Source organism: Octopus sinensis, linkage group LG13 (genome assembly GCF_006345805.1).
Source record: "Octopus sinensis linkage group LG13, ASM634580v1, whole genome shotgun sequence".
Classification (NCBI taxonomy): domain Eukaryota; kingdom Metazoa; phylum Mollusca; class Cephalopoda; order Octopoda; family Octopodidae; genus Octopus; species Octopus sinensis.
Window position 1 is genome coordinate 1,304,379 of NC_043009.1, and position 22,382 is coordinate 1,326,760.

Sequence of the window (22,382 nt, forward strand, 5' to 3'; positions counted from 1 at the left end):
AACTTCTTACCCTACAATGTAATTCTAAAAACTATACAAACTATAACACCATTGATATCTCAAAGCTGAGAAAATGCACAATTAATTCAAAGCAATATGAGTAAATAAGCATTACATTTGACAAAGTACTATGAATGTTAAAGGATCAAGTTAATGGTTATCAAGAAAATCTGGAGAATTGTCAAGAAATTCATCATATTTACCGAGATTTCAAATTCAGAAATGTTGCCATCCAGGAGCTGTATGTTTACTCTTGCCATCTTGCCAGGTTTCGTTACAGTTTTCTTTTTGCTGCTGCTGGGTTCATTCGAGGGTTCCGAATTATTCGAGGTGATTAAAAGGGCTGAGGTGCCACTTGTTTCGCCACTTAGCGTTTCCTGAAATCAACAAGACAATACATTGTTAGGTAATCATGTGAAGTGGTTGGACACTAGAGATGAGAGACGGACAGACAGACAGAGATTTGTAGTGTGTGTATGTATATGTTACAAGTACAATGCAATGTATAAGTGTTAAATGTATACACATACTGCATTCATTCATGATTACATGTCATGTAGATGGAGAGACTACATGTTTTTCTACACACATTCTTTAAAACTTCTGATACAAACAGTGCCTACAAATAACACAAACATCCACATATTCACAAGACAAAGAGCAGAGTGATTTGCAACTTCCTGACTTGCTAGAGATAACAGTCAAATATCTCTCAAATCATACCTTACTGTCCTAAAATATATTTATTTGGGTGTTGTCTCATAAATTTTGAACTTCCAAATTCTTTCTGCAAAGAAGAATCTGGAAGTCACTATCTGACCAAAGCTGGTTACTGGTTGCTGCTAAATCCAGGTTGGGAGGCAAACTTCTCACCACACAATAACGCCTGTACCACCCTATAGAACATAAAGGTATGTTCTATGTAGATAACCCTATATATATTTGTAGTCAATCAGTTCAAATCATTCAAAAAACCCTACTAAAACTTTATTTTGTTTTTCTGTATGCAAATCTCGATCCATACAAATATTCACACATACATCAGTATACTATATTTTCATAGGATGGTGAGAAGGAAAAATAGTGCCTATGATCCTTTCAGAACATGACAGATTCGAAGATGTTATCCTCAAGAGCAAGGGCCCGAATACCTCTAACTCAAGGAACTCCAGTCAACAGATAAAATTAACCAGCCAAAAACAGGATTTGTCCTAAGGATTCTATGGTTTTTCTCCACTAAATTTCATTCACAAGGCTTTATTTTACATGAAGGTAGAATAGAAAAAACACTTGCCCAAGCCACCACAAGGTATCACACGATGGGAGTGAACCTGGAACCTTGTAGTTTCAAAGCAAACTTTTCCATATATAACAAATACATCTATCCATACACACCAATCAATACAATCTATCAGAACACACATACAAAACAATTTTAAACACGAAAGGACTATATTTTTTTTCCTATATTAAACTAGGTTTTCCCTACAGTGAAATATAGGGCACAGTTTGTGTTCTACATAAACAACAACCTGTAAATATGAAAAGTACAAATATCAACAATCAATGGCAATACTGTGAATGTGTGAAATATCAGGTGACAGTCACTTCAATATTGTATTAGTTTTGAAATAAGGTAAGTCAGTAGTTTCGTAAGTATAAAGACTTGATGCTGAATAAACTACTGAAAATTTTGAACTTCTTTGAGCTTCCTGAAAATTACACTGAGAATCTGCTTTTGATTCTGAGAAGCAAACGGCATCTTTAGAACTATGAAAATAAAAATCATTTTCTTAGGGCCCCTTGTATCTCAGCTAAAAAAAATCCAATTTTTTGATCTTAAAGGTTTGTAATGAAACTTTCATTTTCATATTATGTTCTTTTGAATTTGATAACCAGAAATAATTTATCTATAAATGGTAAATGCATGTGAGGGAGGGAGGGGGAGGGAGAGAGAGAGAGAGAGAGAGAGAGAGAAATTTCTACATATTTATGAATACCTTTGTTGTTATATGTTGCACATGGAGTGGAGAGAGAAGTGCTCTCTCTCAGTGAATTTGTCAAATGGTGAGTGACTTTGGCAAAAAGGGTTAGGGTGAATGGACCTACTCTAAGTATAGATTAGAGAACAACAGTCAGGCAAGTGCTTGTGCCCTATGTGGTCAGGGTGATCCTGGATTTGTAGAGTCCCTTGACTGGCCTTAATAGGAGGTTCTCCTGTTTCAGGAAGACTGCATCATACATATACCTTTATCTCATTCCACCTCCCTACCGCTCCCTTACTCATGTCTTTTACATAAACACCCATGCAAACTGTAAACTGTTCTTGTAAGGCCATCCTTAACAGATACCCCAATGGCAAACACCAGAAATCCTTATTACATTATGTTCAGTAAGTTACAAACTTTAGATATGTAAATACTTAATGAATAAATAAATATTTGAGCTATGAAGAAGTACTTAATGAAAAGCCAAACAAGAAGGAGGGTGGAGGTTTAGGGTAACATGAATATAAAAAAGGGAATTATTAAGAGAAATGGGTGTAAAAGAAAGTGGAAATTTATAAAGCAAGCTACAAGTTGACCTAAGAAAAGAAAGTTCACATCCTTCGTTTGTCACTAAATATTTCAATGCCTGCTTGCCTTCTTGATAATTATACTGGTGGGAATAAATTGCAAAGCATGACATGTACTGATTCACAAATAGACTAAAATGTTAAATTGGCGAGACGAGTGTAGAGACGACATGTATATGGCAACAGAGAGTAAAAAGTGTTGAAGACGTAAATTATTTCCTACCAACACGGTAATGTGCAATAATTAAATAAATATAAATAAAAACCTAATATCACTATTCCTTGATCGAAGTTAATTGAATAGTTAAATGTCAGAGCTGAGTTATTTTTATTAAGATTATAATTTTCAGAACCATTAACTCCATCTTTAGAGTGTATCCTAATCATTTTAGGTCTGCTTTCCCTGCTGGCATGGGATGGACAGGTCATCATGGTCCAAGTAATTTCTTATTGAGAGTTGTTGCTCCCACAGACTTGGTACTCATGTGTGTCTTCAGATCAGCCTTCACCACTTTGTCCCAAGTCCTATAGAAAAGGAAGACCACAGATGACTTGGGATGAAGGCTAACTTGGAAAGCATATTTATAATATTTACATATAAACATGCATCTGTGGCCTTGAGAAGAAAGAAAGACATTGTTGACCTTTGATAAGAAATAAAGGGTACCTAGTTTGAAATCTATTTGATGTCATGTAATTTTCAATATCTGATGATGATTTAAAATGAGGCTAATTAGTGTGAAAAGTTTTTAATTTAACGACTGAAAATTATGATTGATGCAAGTCCACACATTTATAGGGGATGGGTATAGTTTATTGAATTAACTGATATATATATACTACCATTACTTTAATTGCTATTAGAGAACTGTTGATTTGAATTCAGTTCATAGGGAGATAACACTAGAGATAGAAGAGATTTTAGTGGAGTACAGGGGAGTTTTTCCACCAAGACAGTTTCTGCTATAAATTTGCAAGAGATAAAGATGGAGAGCTCGCTGAATTGCTAGCATGCCGAGTGAAAAGCTTAGTGGTATTTCATCTGTCTTTATATTCTGAGTTCAAATTCTGCTGTGGTCAACTTGGCCATTCATGCTTTCAGTTGAGTACTGGGGTCAATGTAATTGACTTATCTACTCCCGAGTATGAGTATAAAAACTGCATCCCTCTGCCAAGCCATGTTGAACCAGTGTGGCAGAGTAAGCTCATCAAACCAGTATGATCTTGAGTCATTCTCTGGCAGAGAGAAGATGCTGAGGCTTTTGTCCTGCAGCAGACTGAATATGGGCAATCCAATGCAATCCAGATGAAGTCTTATTGGCTGGAACTGACTTTATGAACTGAAAAGGGACGATAGGTCAAAGTGACTCCAGCAAGCTGGATAGCTAGACTCAAGAGCAGAAGAAACTCAGTTGTCAAGCTGTTCATCTGCCATTCCACGAATAGTTTATTTGATTATTTCAGCTTTAAAAGACACAGCATTGTTATTAGATTTATTTATTTATTATTGGTAATCTTTAGTCAAGGGGTAGCAACACCTTTGTAGGCAGACAACTGTCACAGGTGACATTGATATAGTTGTTGTTTAGTTTGTTGAACATTTTTTGAAGTCAATGGCTGCAGGGAAAGAAATTCCAGAGAATTGACATTCTGGGACAAAGCAGCAAGTGCAGTGGGACTGGGTATTGAGAGAAAAGTATGTCAAGTGGAGGCAGGACTGTGTGTGACAAAAGAAGAAAAAGTCTCAAGTGTCGTCAGTTAAGGCAACTAGCCTTCCTTACCTGACACTTACCTGAGTTCAGAGAGAGGAAAGAAACTGTTGTAGCAATGACAGAACAAGTAGCAGGAGGAGACAAATAAATGTTCAAAATTATAGGTTTTCATTTGACAAAGAAAGAAGATTTCTCTCCCTCTCCAATTTATACAGGGCGAGTAAGATATTTGAGGACAGATTTATGTTTATAAAAAAAAAATATATAACAACAGATAATAACTATATCAAAAAATGCTATGGGGATAAAAATAGACCTTCTCTTCTATAATATTATTTTTAAAAGCCACCTTCAACTTCAACAACTGCTTCTATATGCTCAAATCAAGTGGTCCTGGTGCATTTTGGACATTACCCTGACTATGGTAGCTTTCAAAGAATCTTTGGTGTTATGGGCATGTTCATTGACCTCTCTCTCAACAATGCTACACATGTAATAGCCCAATGGAGTGTGATCTGGGGAATTAGGAGGCCAAATATTAGGGGTTATGTGATCATGAAAATTTTCAGCCATCCATTCCTGTGTTACTAGAGCCATGTGTGATAGTGCAGAGTCTTACTGAAACGCATATGGCCTTCCATTGCATACACTATCCAGGGGCTTAATTATTTCCAGGACCTCAATGTAGGCAGCCGAGTTAACTCTAAGGGCTTGTGGAAAGAAGTAAGGAGGCATCACTTGTCCTTCATTACTGACAACCCCTAAAACCATGACAGTTGCAGGAAATTTTGTATGCATAACACTTGGAACTTCATAGGGGTCTGTACATAACCATCTGTCATTTCTTCTGCTAACTTATTGATCTTGGTCGAAGTTTTTCTCGTTTCAGAAAAACTGAATCTTCTGGATTTTCAGTTTGTTTCAGAGCCTTTTAGATCAGACGTAGTGATTTTCTTTTGCTTTATCTAACAAACTGACCTTTCCTCATCATCTAAGACTTATATCTGATGTCTTTGTGGACAACATTTCTGACTGTTCCTTCTGACACATGGAGATCTTCTACAATTCACCTCATGGACTTTCTGGGATTATAATCAATGGTCTGTTGAACTTGCTGGATAAATTCAGGTGTTCTGATGATTTCAGAGCATTTAGAATGTTTTTTCTGCTTTGATACTGGTGACACGTTTCCATCTTCAGTCTCTCGCTCCTTACAAACTTTGTAGATGAAAGAGTTGGCAACTTTTAAAAATAGAGATATTTCTAAATCCCTATGCTCAACCTTTATAACCACAATAACAGCATGCCTTTTCATTTCTTGAGCTAGCTGAGTCTACCATACCTTACGCACCCTGTATGTATGTGTGTGTGTGTGTATATATATAAAATCATTGTTTAACATCCACTTTCCATGCTGGCATGTGTTGGACAGTTTGACATGGAATTGGTCGAGACCCCAGTTGTCTGTTGTGGCATGATTGCTATGGCTGAATGCTCTTTCTAATGCCAATCACTCAACAGAGTGAGCTGGGTGCTTTTTACATGCTATATATATATATATATATATATATATATATATATATATATATATATAAATCATCTTCATTTAATATTAACTTTTCCAGGCTTGTATGGGTGAGATGAAATTTGTTGAGGCAAATTTTCTATGACCACATGCTCTTCCAATCGCTAAGCCTCAACTATTTCCAAGCAAGGTAATATTTCCCCCATGGGCAGGTATGTTTTTCATGGAAGAGTGGAAATGAGCAACATCACTCTTATGATGATCATCATATCTACAATCATAATGTCAAGACAACAGTACACACAAACACACACATACATATACGACCGGCTTCCAATTTCAACCTATCAAATCCACTAATACAGCTTCAGTTGGCTTGGGGCTCTGGTAGAAGACACTTGCCCAAAGTGCCACACAGTGGGACTGAACCCGGGACCACATAGTTTGGAAGCAAGTTTCTTAACCATGTAACCACATCTGAGCTGTGTGTGTGTATATATATATACATACATACATACATACATACACACACACACATATATATACACCAGATAATAGAACAATTACATATTCATTTAAGATAGGAATACACAAATACACTCCTGGCTTTTGTACATAAATGATGCTTTAGACAAGTCTACAGAAGAGAGAGAGAGAGAGAGAGAGCGTGAGGTACTTGATTACAAACTCATACTAAAAGTTTTTGTAAAACCACCTTGAAAAATTAGGTAGTATTGGTTGCTGCTGCTTAGTCCTAAGACAGCCCTGACTGACCAGAGTTATGATGAAAGGCAGGCACTCTAGCCATGCCTATCCCTTCTTTCACCCCTGTAGACATGCTACCTAAGCCTGTCATGGGAAGAAGATTTGGCTGCAATTTCAGGTAGTTTTAATGGCTCTGCAAAGGCTACTCCATTTGTTTATAAAAGTCTAAAGTTTGTCCAAAGTAGTAGTAGTATGAGATATAGCATTACAGAACATCTAAGCATAGTTTTAAATGTATAAACCCTTACATGTATAAACTAACATCTAAGACTTTAACATTCAGATTACCCTGTCAAATGTAATCCTTATTTATTTACAATGTTTAGAATTAATCATGCATTATATCATAGCTTCAAGACTTTGATAATATGATTGTTTATTCTCAGAAAAATATTGTAAGGTAGGTGAGTGAGCGATCAGATCTCTTTTTCTCTTTTTACTTGTTTCAGTCATTTGACTGCAGCCATGCTGGAGCACCGCCTTTAGTCGAGCTAATCAACCCCAGGACTTATTCTTTGTAAGCCTAGTACTTATTCTATCAGTCTCTTTTGCTGAACTGCTAAGTAACGGGGATGTAAAGACACTAGCATCGGTTGTCAAGTGATGTTGGGGGGACAAACACATACACACAAACATACATATATACGACGGGCTTCTTTCAGTTTCTGTCTACCAAATCCACTCACAAGGCTTTGGCCGGCCCGAGGCTATAATAGAAGACACTTGCCCAAGATGTTACGCAGTGGGACTGAACCCAGAACCATGTGGTTGGTAAGCAAGCTACTTACCACACAGCCAATCCTGCACCTAGCTTGAATACAAAACAGAAAGAATTTTTGGGTTGGATATGACCAGTTTAAAAGCCAAAGGGTTAATATAAACCAAGGGTTTTCAATCATCTTTTATCAATGGACCCTTTTTTATTATTATTTTATTCTGGTGTACCCCCATAGCCATTCAATGTTTAAAAACTAATTTTATAGGAACATCTTTCAAAATTCTTATTTTGTTTTTCTCACATTGACTTGTGTAGATTGAACTGTGTAAAATGTTAGAGAAAGAAACCCAGCTGTTTCTTGCAATACATACCAATTAATACATCTAGAGCAAAATTTTCTTAGAGGTCCTTAAAATGCTATTGCGAATTCCCAATTTACTATTTTGTTGTGTGGACTCCCCAAAATTTTATATGGGCCCTCAGGGGCCATATGGTCCCTAGTTAAGAACCACTAATATAAACAATCCTTGATTCCTAAGCTGAAAAATTTAATGGCCATTCTTGTTTGATCAGCAGAATTAAACCACAGTCCAGTCATAGACCCAAACTAACTGGTAGAACTGTGCTAAAAAAGGAAGAAATGAAGAACTCAAACTACATCCTTATATGCACCAAGAATGCATGCATTTTAGAAGAATCACACCTTACTGTCTGATGAGTGACATAGAAAATGGCACATCATAAGATTTAGTGAACTTCAAAGATCTGGCAAAGTGCTAAAAGAAATAAAACATTACTATCTTTTCTGCCACATCAGTGAAAAGATATGAAGAATGGCATTAAGGAATTCAACAATATTTCTGATCAAGTTGCCAAATGTACCTTGAAGATATCAAAGAAGTACAGCCTCAAAATAACCAAAGTATTTGCACCAACAATTGCAAATACTTAAGAATTGGAACTATTGAATGAAGATATTGATGAGGAAAGTGACCGTAATAAGATGTTTTAAGCACCAAGAACAAGAAAAGGAATACTGCTGAGTAAAATGATCACAAAAGAAATGACAAGACAAACCTGCAGATATTTCTATCTGTCAAACAGCATTAAAAAAAAAACCCAGTACTATCTTTAAAATAAGCATGAATAAAGAGACATGAAGAACTCAACTTTCTATGAAATATATTATAATCATATCCTAAGAATATTCAAGTATTTAACAAAGTCAAAAGCAGAATGAATGTTAAGTGGTAAGCTTGCAAAATGGAAGAAATCACTCTACTAAGCATTGACAAGATCATTTTCAAGCCGACCTTAACACAATGGTAATTAAACAACTAACACAAAGTGACGGCACTGACATTTCAAAAGAGAATCTAGAAAAAGCCCTCATTACATCAACTGAATACTACAGGGAAACATTAGAGAAAAACCAACAAACTACATCGGAGAATCTTGAAACTGATAAAAATAATATGAAAAAAAAACAAAAACGAAAAAACAAACAAACAAAACATCTAGACAACTAACTCAAAGATACAATGGAAAGAGCAGAATTTATATAAACAGATAATGGGAAAATAGTGAGGATTGAAGAAAACACTACAAAGATATAATAGAAACAATTTGATTGGGGTTCAGTCCCACTGGGTGACACCTTGGGCAGGTTTCTCCTACTATAGGCAGAAGTCAACCGGTGTCTTGTGAATGAATTTGGTAGGCGGAAACTATGTGGAAGCTTGTCGAGTGTGTGCATGTATTGTGTCTATTTGCTGCCATCGCCTCCACTGCTTGACAATTGGTATTGGTTTGCTTATGTCCATGTAACATGGTGGCCTGGGAAAAGAGACAGGTAGACAAGTACCAGTCTTCAAAATTAGTACTGGGGGCAATTTGTTGGACTAAACCCTTCAAGGCAGCATCTCATTATGGCTGCAGTCCAACTGAATAACAATTAGTACAAAATGAAAACAAAAAAAAAAAAGGGGAAGACTTCCCGCCAAGGAAAAGCATCACTGGAGCCACAATAATAACCCTTTCTAATATAGCCACAAGGCCTGAAATTGGTGAAGGGGATACAGTCGATTACATCGACCCCAATGCTCAGCTGGTACTTGTTTCATCGACTCCGAAAGGATAAAAGGCAAAGTCGACCCCCCCCCCCTGCATGTATATTGTCTTTACAGACGTCCCAAAAAGCGTTCGATTCTGGGAAATTCCAGCGGTTATGGCACGTATAACTAAAGTGGAGAAACAGGTCTTATTATAAGGTTTTATTAGACAACACAAAAAAACAGATACGAAACAATTTCATCCGCCCCCCCCCCCCCGAGGCTTAAGACATCGAGATTTTATTTCACCAAACGTTTTAATAAAACTGGACAGGGATGAATGAAGGTGAAACAGTAGCCAGGTATTAGAATTACAAGGTAAATTAGGGCCTCAAACTATGTCTTAGAACTAAATGCAGAAAGCAAGGACAGAACTAATGAACCGATATATATATATATATATAGGAAGAGAGAGAGAGAGAGAGAGAGAGAATACTTTTACAAGAAGGGAGGGGTGATTGGCTCCGAAGTTTCGGTTGGCTACCCTTCGTCAGACTAAAAAAGTACTGAGTAATTCTTCAGTTTAATGTTAAATTGTTTTTATATATAACTTGACACAAAAGCAAACACTTATATCTGCATGATTTCGATAACCCCCCCCCCCCCCAAAAAAAAAAACTGATGTAACATCTGGCCAAGTTAAACAATTAGTTCCACTGACCTCGGTCAACGAGGAGAAAGAAAGAAAACCCCCGGTTGATTTACCTCGGCGAATAACTCTTCGGGACTGTAGATGATTTTCATGTTTCTTTCAAAAAAAATAAACTCCTTCCTGAAAAGACAGGTTTCATGGAACCTGGTAACAGATTTCAGAAGCAAATACCAAAATGCGAAAGAAAAAAAAAAAAAAAAGGCTGACGGACGCGTCGTGCTTGGATTGGCTATAAACAGCGAAATGGAACCCCGAGGAAACGAAACTAAATGGCACTCTTTTATCTTGTTTCAGTCATTGAACTGCGGCTTTGCTGGAGCACCTCGTTGAAGGATTTAGTCGAAACAAATCGATCCAAGCACTTTAAGTCAGGTACTTATTCTCGTTCACTTTCGCCGAGCCGCTAAGTTATAGGGACGTAAACAAACCGACACACACAGCGAACTTGTTTCTGTTTCCGTCTCCATACAAATCCACTTACAAGGCTTTGGTCGGCCCAGGATTATGGAAGAAGACATTTGCCTCAGGTGCCGCGTAGTACGATTGAACCTGAAACCGTGTGGTTGGGAATCAAACTTCTTAGCACATAGCCATGCCTGCGTCAGAACCCCACGGTGGGTTCCAGAATTTGCAAAATGATCGTCGAATTAACAACTGACTGGATACTTCTGAGGAATGATTGATAAACAAGAAGTGGACGAAACAAGCAGGACGCCGAGGGAACGCAAAGGAAGAATGATGAAGGAGAGGGGGGGGGAAAACCCGGGGGATCAGAAATCCAGGACGGAAAAAAGATGGAAAAATAAGAGACTTTTATGGAGCAAAGGGGAAAGTGAAACAAATTCGATGGAAACGATATCAAAACAATCCAAAACGATTTGGAATTATAATACATACCGCCTAAAAATAAAAATATATAAATATAAAATAGTAAAGCCCCAGACGAGACCCGAACCCCTTATCTCTTGCTTCCTAAACGATGTTTAATAGGCGACAGGGTTCGTGGGTTTTCGCTCCGATATAAAGTAAAGTTACAATTAAATTCCAAATTATGTATAACTATAAAATATTCTTTTCATACACACGTTATACCAAAGAAAAAAAAAACAGTTTGAACTACTCTCTATAATGGAATTCACACTCTGAGTTTCCGCTCTCTCTCTCTCTCTCTCACACAAATGTATGTATATATGAATGTGTGTGCCGCGTGTATAAAAGCTGCAAGAACGCACACAATGCGAACTGTTGATTTATTTATAGCTTAAGATAAACATTGCTGAAATATGCCCTGTCTGAAAAGGAAGGGTTGCTTTAGAGTCGGATGGGGGGTGGGGCCCATGTCTATCCATCCTTTCTCTCTCCTCTTTCACAATATACACACACATGTTGAACATTTGAAAAATAGAAAAAGCTAGGAAGTGTTTATTTATTTATAACAAAGATACGGGTTCAACAAGTTGGTTCTCCAGAAGCAGTTTCATTTATATCTGCCCGTGGTTGGTGATGGTTGTAACTGTTGTCTAGCGTCCACGACCTTATGATGAAGGACGTTCCAGGCGTGACCAGCCAGTATTCTTTTTTTTTCTTTCTTATATCAGGGGACATTAGTTCAACGGGCCCTTTTTTTTTTTAAGAGTATTTTTAAAGAAACCTGACTATTTCTAGCAGATCGAAAGGCCAGGTAGAGACACCCTCGTTTGAATGTGGCTGTTTCGCCCCAGGTCACAGGTGGTCGAACAGACCCTATGATCAAAACCACTTCAGCTGTGATTCTCTCAACCTTTCCTTAAATGCAAGGAACGCAGGAACACATTAAACAAGGTGCCCTCATCAAAAATGACGACGGAGGGGACATATTGATGAAGACTTGAGCTGCTATTTCAAGCAAACCGAGCAGCCACGTAAAAGATTTATGTTAGTAATACTTCTAGATAGATGGTATATATATATAAAAGTTGTTGAAGAATGATTTTGAGGGAATAAAGACGGGGAGGGGAGGCGTTGAGCAAAGCCCTACCCTCACAAAATAACCCCACCAAAGTAAAATAAACAGAGCAACCACCCTGAATGACATTACATAACGAAACATGGTTCTTTCTCTCTCTTTTGGTAATCTTGGGGAAGAAAATATATAAAAAGCAAACTGCTTTTTTATTTTTTAGCATTACACCTGTTGATAAAATACTACGGAATTTTTTGTTATCATTTGTAGAAAATAATAATAAATACATAGAAGGGATAAACAATAGACTTCATTGAAGAACAAACCTTCCCTCATCCCAAATACCTTTCGGTGAGGTGAGGTGAGGTGTGTGTGTATATGATTGTATACCTGTCAGCAGTGCGGCGACTGATATCCTAATTCTTGTGCATTTTATATACGGCCAATGTCAGTGCACGAAATGCCATACCTTTCATAGTAATGAGAAAAGGCCTTAAGCAGAGGCAAGTACTTACACGGGGTACATGAGAGTGGGAGGAAGGGGAGGAAGAAACAAACAGAAGAGTGTGTGCGGAAGATAGATAGATAGATAGTAAGGGAGAGAAAAGTACAGAGGTAAAAGGCAGAGAAAAGTAGGGAGGTGAAAGGCAGAGGAAGAGAATTGGTTCACTGAAGGGAATCTATTGTTAGAGAAGATAGAACGTGGTGGGAGGGGAAAGGTAGAAGAAACGTGCGTTAATTTAGTATGTATGGTATGTGCAGTTGAGTAGTAGTGTACATGTAGGTGTATATATATATATATATGCGTGTGTGTGTGTGTGTATAATTGACGGGCAAGGTGGTATGATAGCAGGTTGGTAAGGTGTGTATGTATATAATTCGTAATTATATATATGAGAGGTTTTGGTAGCCAGAAGATCGAAAAGCAGGTAAAGCTGTGTAAAGTGCTGCGGAAGGACCCCTGTTGGACTCCCGGTTCCATAACAGTATGAGGGAGGAGTCGTGTGGGAGCGAGTATGGGTTAAATAAAGTGAGACAACAAAGCCAAGGCAGTGTGAAATTTCAGGGACATTTTATAGAGAGAAGGGTAGTCTTACAACTGTTTCAGCGATATAAAAGACAACCCATCATCAGAGACGATATGAGAGAGTTAAACAGAAGGATATAGTAGAGTTCAATATAAGAAGCTATTTTTCTTTTACACTACAAGATCCCTTTGAATGAACACCCCACACGGAATTAAGACGTGCACACTGTCCATTTGTAATAACAAAATATGAACTCCTATCCTAACTTCCATACCATGGACAAGAAGCCTTTTCACCCATTCTACACAACACATTCCTTGCATAATTGAACAGCAATTTTAACATCCGACATATATCTTTATTTTTGTTCTCTTGTCTCCATTTATACTTCCTACATCTCTCCCTTTCCAAAATAACTTTTATACTCTTTTCTTCTGTTATAACCCTGCAACAGCTGTAAAGCTACCCTATAAAACGTCCTAGAAATTTCACACTGCCCTCGCTTTGCCTCATTTCATTTAACCTATATGTAGGTGGTGGCCATGGAGGGGTTGGTAGAAAATAACGCTTGCAGTAATGAACGTCTATGTTCAATGACAACTGACTGACCGAACAAGTCAGTCGACCATGGCAATATATAAATAAATAAATGAATGAAAATAACTACCGCTAAAATAACGAACTAGTGGCGGGGGAAATAGCTGGTCCATGGTCTCGTTTGACCGGTACAGATAAAACAAACAATAGTCCATTCCTTTTCAAATTACACACCTTAACCGTCTTAAGAGAAGGACACATTGGATAATAATGTGGTTTTGGGTAGACTATATATGGCCAGCTGGAAGACATGTCCGCTTTCTTTCTTTCTCTCTCTCTCTGTGTATGTATATATATATATACATACATACATAGAGAGAGAATCAATGCTTTGGAACACTTTTGTAAGGTCAGTGTGGCAGTCTTTACGTGGTCGTTCAGTCTGCTAGAAATAGCAGCCAAATTTCCTTCCTGGCAGTGTACCGTTCTCTGTGCATCTTTTACATATTTCAGCCACTGGACTGTGGCGATGCTGAGGCATCGCCTTGAAGGGCTTAGTCGAACAAATAAATTAACCCCAGTGTTGATTTTTTTAAAAGCCTGATAGTTATTCTGTCTGTCTCTTTTGCTGAAATGCTACCTTACGGAGACGTAAACAAACCAATACCGGTTGCACATAAAGAAAAACACAAATGCACAAACACACACATTCACAAAGTGGTATACCCACAAAGCTTTGGTCTGCCCGGGGTTATAGTAAAAGACATTTGCAGAAAATGCCAGGCAGTGGGACTGAACTCAGATCCATAAGGTCGAGAAGCTAACTTCTTACCACACAGCCAAAAAGCAAAGTAAGGACAAATTCTGAAGAAAAAGAGAGGGGACCCATTCGTCAAAAGTTGTTCATCTCGGTGGAGAATTAAATAGCAACTACCATTAAAAATCGTGCTTGAAGCAGCTAAAAAAAAATAAAGATGAAGCAACAGTTATTTGTAAACAGGATATAAAATGTCTTTGTACCTACCCGGGTCGGTACTCGGTTATCAGATTGACTGATAAACAGTGAGAGCAAATCGAAACTGTGTATGCGGAAATATTGAAATTATTTAAATGAGTCGCGGCTTGCTTTATTATTAGAAGTAAATAATAATAAAAAATGTATTGGAATCACTCCAAGCACTTAGACTTCATTATTAGTAAAAGGACGGACGTTGGTTTTGCATTATTACCGCACCGCCCTATATTGTAAACTGCATTAGATTACGAAAACATTACATAAGCTCGAGGGTGACATAACATTTAAGCTACGACCACAACCCACAGCTAATGGTTTTATTTTTGTTTTAAGGCGAAAACTAAAAAATCTGTTTATTTTTCCATAGGAAGGGCGGAGTAAATGTGATAGACAAGTAAATAGATGGAGTGAGACAGACAGACAGATAGAAGGACAGAGGTATACAGATAGACAGACAGAAGTATACAAATAAATAGACAGACAGAGATAGATAGTGAGAGAGAGAGACAGATAGATAGAAGCATATAAATAGACAGACAGAAGGACGGATGGAGATTGATAGATAGACAGACAGACAGAGATATATAGACGGACAGAAGCATACAGATAGACAGAGATAGATGGATAGTCCAACAAACATATAGACAGACAGAACAATCGACACGCATTATCTGACTGGTAATTTATTAACCCTCACATGAAAAATAAGGGCCTTGACAGGGTTTAAACTTGATTAAAGGATTACGTGAAACACTCAACTAGTTATCTCTTGTGTATGTGGAAGAGACGAAGCCGACTAATTTAAGGGGAAAGACTGGGAACGGTGTGCTTCATGGCTTTTCCTCAGCTTAAGCGAAACAATTCATCTGCAGTTTTCATTTTTATTTACTTACATTTAATTTGTTTTTATTCTATCTTTGGAGCTGGAATTGCTCTTCGGGGCAGAGCGACAGCATTGCGACAAAGTGCATCAAAGACATTTCCTGACGATATTTCTTCGGATTTCTTAGACATATCCACCAAATCTCTTAAATCATTACACTATCGTCTTACAGAACGAACACATTGGATAATGAAATCCGTATAATACACTGTACTTGAAAAACAAGCTCGGACAGTCACGGCCGGAACGTCTTTTCCCATAAATCTGCTGGATTATGGTTCTAACCAATACTGACCATCTGACATGTTGTCATACATTCTGTAAGCAACGACGAAGAATATATATGGAGCGTGTTGTTATTCTGAATTCAATCCGAAGCCCAACATAGACACTAAATGTATAAGTTTTTCAGGCATCTGATATTTCTATAATACAAAAGAGATTGGGTTACGAAACCTATCTGTATCAAATGCAATATGACTAATTTTGAGCTGGTATAAAAGTTGGGCATTATCGATGGCAATCTTTCTCACGGGCACGACCAAATAACTATTGTCTTCACATACAACCAACAGGTTTCGTTTACAATTGAATGCAGGCTGAGGAAATCGTGACAGCGCTGTTAATGTTTAAACCGAGCTGTTGTGTAGATAGAGAAAATAAATACTGGGCTTCAGTTGAATGCATTAACAATGAACAAGAAGTTAATATTTAAAACTTAGGTTAGACACGAGTGAGAACTTCAAGGTGTCTTTTTAATAATATTTTTTGAAGTATATCGAAGACTACACAATCTAATATGTATTATCTTGTTTATGATAGTACTGTGTGGTTTTGATGAGATTTGCTGGTTGTTTCTAGCAATTCCAGCAAAAAGGGACCCCTCTTTTTGCTTGCAACAAATCACATTTGACACACAGTTTAGTTTGATGATTGTCTTTCAACAAAATCAATTAGTGCACAATTTCCGATAGCTTTATGTAGTTTCATGTTGTTAACGTTGCTTTGAAGCATTTTCACATGGGTTTTGAAACACCATTTTGATAAAGAGATACGAATAATGCATTTCATATGGCATTTTTGTTTCTTTTATTACTAAGACATGAGGTTAATTTCATACGGGGAAGAAACGGAAAACGACTGACCGGATAAAAATAAAACATTGATATTGTATCGGATATGTGACAGTGCTAGGCTGCGTCAGTTAAAATGCAAGATAGTGCCATGCAATAAAATCCCAAATGTGACATGCTAGCAACCATTCTTGAAGGTTGGATATGTAAAGCAACAATACCAGACTAAACACACTGGTATGATGAAAGATGAGACATTCTCCAATGTCTAGGTATATATTTTTCACCGGACAACAAACATTTTCCCACTAAAATTCATTATCGATCATGAGATCAAAAAATATACGAGAAATGAACTAATAAACTATGAGAATGGAGCCACAAATTTGCAAGGCGAAGAGGAGAGGAAACAGGATTTTTTAACGTCCAAGTTTTTTTTTTTTTGCAGACGACAGAACTAGCTAGGGCAGACGACAGGACTAGCTAGGGCAGACGAGAGAACTAGCTAGAGCAGACGAGAGAGCTAGCTAGGGCAGACGAGAGAACTAGCTAGAGCAGACGACAGGACTAGCTAGGGCAGACGACAGAACTAGCTAGGGCAGACGACAGGACTAGCTAGGGCAGACGACAGGACTAGCTAGGGCAGACGACAGAACTAGCTAGGGCAGACGAGAGAGCTAGCTAGGGCAGACGAGAGAGCTAGCTAGGGCAGACGAGAGAGCTAGCTAGGGCAGACGACAGGACTAGCTAGGGCAGACGACAGGACTAGCTAGGGCAGACGAGAGAGCTAGCTAGGGCAGACGAGAGAGCTAGCTAGGGCAGACGAGAGAGCTAGCTAGGGCAGACGACAGGACTAGCTAGGGCAGACGAGAGAGCTAGCTAGGGCAGACGAGAGAGCTAGCTAGGGCAGACGAGAGAGCTAGCTAGGGCAGACGAGAGAGCTAGCTAGGGCAGACGAGAGAGCTAGCTAGGGCGGACGAGAGAGCTAGCTAGGGCGGACGAGAGAGCTAGCTAGGGCAGACGAGAGAGCTAGCTAGGGCAGACGAGAGAGCTAGCTAGGGCAGACGAGAGAGCTAGCTAGGGCAGACGAGAGAGCTAGCTAGGGCAGACGACAGGACTAGTCCTCGTCAAACAGATTTATCATAAAAGGCATTCCAGTTGTGTGTCTTTCCTATCTTGAAGGCAGTACAAGCGTGGTATGAGGGAATGTTTGACTACTATTTCTAGTCGGGGATAACGTTAACTTTGTGGCTTCCTCGTTGGGTTCGTTTGTTTCTCATCCCCGGGACATTAACAACAAGAGCAATATCGATTTCAAAAAGACACCATGCCAACGATTTACAACTGCAGCATAATTTCTTATTATCTGCCTGTCATAGATACAAACTTCTAAGGAACTAAATTGCGATTCCTGGTTGAATTATTTCACTTCTCTAATGTTCATGAGAAAGACATAGATGTCAGAAACACTTTGTTTCTATTCTTTCTATTAAATTTGAAGCCTCGGTGTATTGCAGAACGATCGATATTACAAAACTACCTTGTTGAGTTATTTATAAAACAGAAGAGAAGGAAAAAGAAAAAGATAGGAAAAGACATTAAAATAGGAAAGGGAATGGCGGCAGAAGGAGGGAGAGAGAGAGAGAGAGAGCGTGCGTGTGTTATGTAATGGACAGTTTGGAGTTTGCAATGAGCGTCACATGCCACTAGCAATTTAGGAAGTATTTAACATTGTTGACTGTTTTGTCAACTAAAGTGTGTTCACATTATACACGCACTAACACATGTATACATACACACATATATACCTACATACATACAAATACACGAACACAAATACAAATATATATACACACACCAGCACATAATATACGTGCAAGTAATCTATTATATACACACACACATATATAGACATATTATACATATATATATATATATATATATATATATATATACACACACACACACACACACAACTTTCAAGATATAACAATGTATACACAGTGTGTATGTATATGCTACGTGTATAGAAGAGCATAGTTTCAAGACACTACTGACTATATATAAATACAATATTATATGCATAAACTCTCACTCATACATGTAAGCACCCAAACCCTTCAAAAAAAAAGGACTGCGGCCCTTTATACTGTTTGAGCCAACAGAAGTTGTGTGACCACTGCCTGGAACTGGAAGTGATACGACAGCCACAACACTGTACAATACTATTAAGACATTATACACCACAAACTATATATATATATATATATGTGTGTGTGTGTGTATATATATATATATATTATATATATATATATACACACACACACACACACACACACAACTTTCAAGATATAACAATGTATACACAGTGTGTATGTATATGCTACGTGTATAGAAGAGCATAGTTTCAAGACACTACTGACTATATATAAATACAATATTATATGCATAAACTCTCACTCATACATGTAAGCACCCAAACCCTTCAAAAAAAAAGGACTGCGGCCCTTTATACTGTTTGAGCCAACAGAAGTTGTGTGACCACTGCCTGGAACTGGAAGTGATACGACAGCCACAACACTGTACAATACTATTAAGACATTATACACCACAAACTATATATATATATATATATGTGTGTGTGTGTGTGTATATATATATATATATATATATAGTCTGCTTATTAGCAGAAACAATTTTCTTTCCAAATGCATTGTGCACCAAACTTTTCCAATAACACAAGCCACCCAGATAATTAGCATTACTTTTAATGAAACCATTAGCAATTAATTAGCACTGACTATTTCAGTATTTCTTTTTAATAACACTTAAGCCCATAATTTTAGAATTTTTGTTTCGTCGTCTGGGAGTTGATCCAAAAAATAAAAATGAGAGAAGAAAAAGAAAAAGGATGACGATTGAAACAATTATATCTAACATGCCGGCAATTTTGAAGAATGATTGAGCAGCAGAGTCACCGAAATGTCTTTGCAGACAGGCAGGAAGGACATTGTGATTGATATGTGTGTCATTACGTATAGCACCATCGTTTGTGTGAAGCATGGAGGGTATCGAAATGTTAAAAGGTGTGTTTCTGAAGGTTGATTGATTGATTGATGATTAAGAAACACTCACTGTTGCTTAATCATATATCAATCAATCAACTTTTGTCAACCAAAATGTGTGTACATTATATATATATATATATATATATATATACGTACACACAGGATTGCTTAATTGGGGTATTATTATTAAGTAGACTAAATGGGCTTGTTTTGTTTGTTAATTGAAGCGTGATTAAACGGAGTGGTAATGTTGAGTGATGGGTGGTCGTGTGTGTGAGACAGAATTTGGGAAAAGATACAGAAACAAAATAGAATTTAGTCCCCACAGCCCAATAAAGGTGGGTTCGTGCATGAATGTACAGTAAACTATTTAAAAAAATGTGAGCAGTGTTCGAGCGGGGGGAACACAAATATTGCTGAAGTATCCGAGAAAACTATACATACATACATATATATATATATATATATATATATATTATATATATATATATATATACATACATACACACACACACACATATATATATATATATATATACACACACACATACATACACACGTGACTATAGACATATATAGACACGTGTATATTCATGAATGTGTGTGTGTATATATATATACACACACACAGAGGAACGGATGTAGAGGCGGAAGATTTAAGTGGCCCATAAAATGGGTGTTGACAATGAATGAACAATTAAAAACAATATATATATATAGGCGCGCGCTTTTATTGAGCGATAAGTTTGCACTTATTGAAGGGTAGCAAATTGTAAATGAAGGGTCACAGTCAAAATTAATCGGAATCAGTGTGTGTGTGTGTGCAGAACTTATTGTATGGATCGCGGGGGGGAGATGAAAAGGCCAAATCGATTTCCGGCGGAATTAATAAATAACAATAAATGTATGAAGTCTTTGTAAGGCGGCCACCGACTGTGTTTGCAATTAAGGTTTTTGGGAGGGTTTGTTTCATTCTGGGTTCATTGTGGGCCTTGTTCTGTGCCGTCGTCAATAAAGAACGAGCGGAAAATGTGTCGGAAATTATAAAGAAGAGAAAAATGTGTGGAGGTGTTGGAAGAAAAGTTTTGTTTTGACAGGACATGAAAGTAGGGCAGAGTGAGAGAGAGAAGGGGAGGGATAGAGTGAGAGAGGGAGGAAGATTATCAGGAGACAGAGACGGAGTAGCAAAATGAGAGAGAGAGAGAAAAGTTACAAAGAGAGTGAAAGTATAGAAGAGAGACAGGGAGAGAAAGTGATAAAGTGGAGAGTTAGTAAGAGTGAAACAAACTAGAAAGTTAGAAAGTGAAAGGATACAAGAAAGGGAGAGAGATAAAGTAGAGAGTTTAGAAAGACAGAGAGAGAGAGAGCAAAGATAGAAGACAGAGGGAGGGCTATCGGGGGTGGGTGGGGGGTAGGGTGAGAAAGGTGACAGGAATAATGAGAAGTGATCGGACGAGAAAGGATCAAATCAAGAGGTAATGATAGAGGGAATGACAGACAGAATCAAGTGGTAATGATAAAGGAGAAAAATAGGGAGAGAGGGATAAAAAATAAAAATGAGAGGAGAAATTACAGCGAGGGAAAATTAAAAAAAGAAAAAAAAGGTGGGTGAAGGACAGAGAAAATGTTTAGAAGAGAGAAAAGATTTAGTCTGGACAGTGTAAGAGGAGACCCTACTAAGTCCCTTGAATGTATTATTAGAATTTATTCAGCTCTCTCAAATCTTACTCTACCGTCTGAAGAAGAAAAAAAGTGGGACACATTAGATAATGTAATCTGAGGTAGAGTATATTTAAAAAGAGAAAAAGAAAAACGTTGGTAGTTATAACTGGAACACCTTTCAAATAAAACATACCTGGAGTTAACGACGAACTAAAGAGGCCACCGCTACGTGGTCGCTTGATCTGCGAGAAATAGCAGTTAAATCGCAAGGCATACCCTCGTCTTAAAAATGAAAAGGTAACATTGATGTAGTTCAAGCTATATTATGTCTCAATAAGGGCTCACTTAGGAGTTAGACAACTCCTTTCGGCTTTATGCTGCTTTCTAAATATCTCTAACCTTAGTCAAGAGAAATTCAGGGACAGAAAATTGAAAAAGTGTAGTGGAAATATAGAGTTTGGTAATGTGTGTCCATAGCCCAGACCTCCGTGTGGAAATTCTGCAATCCTTAGTAGATACCTACTATAAATCCACAGGCGTTATCTCCAGCGGAGGTAAAGAATACGCACACCACCCGTTTTCGGCGTAACCCTAACTCTAAATAACCGAGTGCTCGTATTCTTTACCTTCGCCAGTATCTTCTGTACAGAATACATAAACATACATATAAATATGAAAGAAAACTTGCTGGAGATGGGTTATTTTATTAGGACTTTCTAGTTTGCTTTATTCCTCCAGAACCGCCCACCCTTCATATTAGTTTCGAGTGTGTGACGAAACCCACCAGACCACCTAAAGAAGAACCACTCTTCGCCTTTTACTTTTCTTTTAAACAGAGACGGAAGAGTAGCTCCCTTGGCTATTTATTTTTCAAGACTTTCAGGCCTGGTTGGGCAGAAGTTGTTCCCAAACTGGAGGCCTGACAGTTTTGCTAAGAAATCTCAAGGACTGGGAAAAACGGATCGAGTCTGTAACTCCTCAAAAAACTGGAATAAGTATTGCAAGAGATTTTGTCTGACGCTCGAACAGTCCTTACAATCCAACGCCCTAAACTGATCCTTTCTGAAAGGGTGAAAGGAAAAGTTGACCTGAGCTGAATTTGAACTCGAAACACAG

At 37.8% G+C, this 22,382-nt stretch overlaps 1 protein-coding gene across 39 annotated transcripts in view; it reads right to left on the minus strand.

Moving 5' to 3' along the window:
* LOC115218249 (neuroblast differentiation-associated protein AHNAK) overlaps positions 1 to 22,382 on the minus strand; it is a 500,913-nt gene that overhangs the window by 140,688 nt on the left and 337,843 nt on the right. For 38 of the 39 annotated variants that reach the window (XM_036508132.1, XM_036508129.1, XM_036508124.1 and 35 more), the window contains one exon: positions 204 to 377. In XM_036508132.1, coding sequence (XP_036364025.1) covers positions 204 to 377 — 174 coding nt within the window. Of the gene's footprint in view, positions 1 to 203; positions 378 to 10,111; positions 10,166 to 22,382 lie in introns of those variants that run through there. The other variant, XM_036508138.1, reaches the window with a different exon arrangement.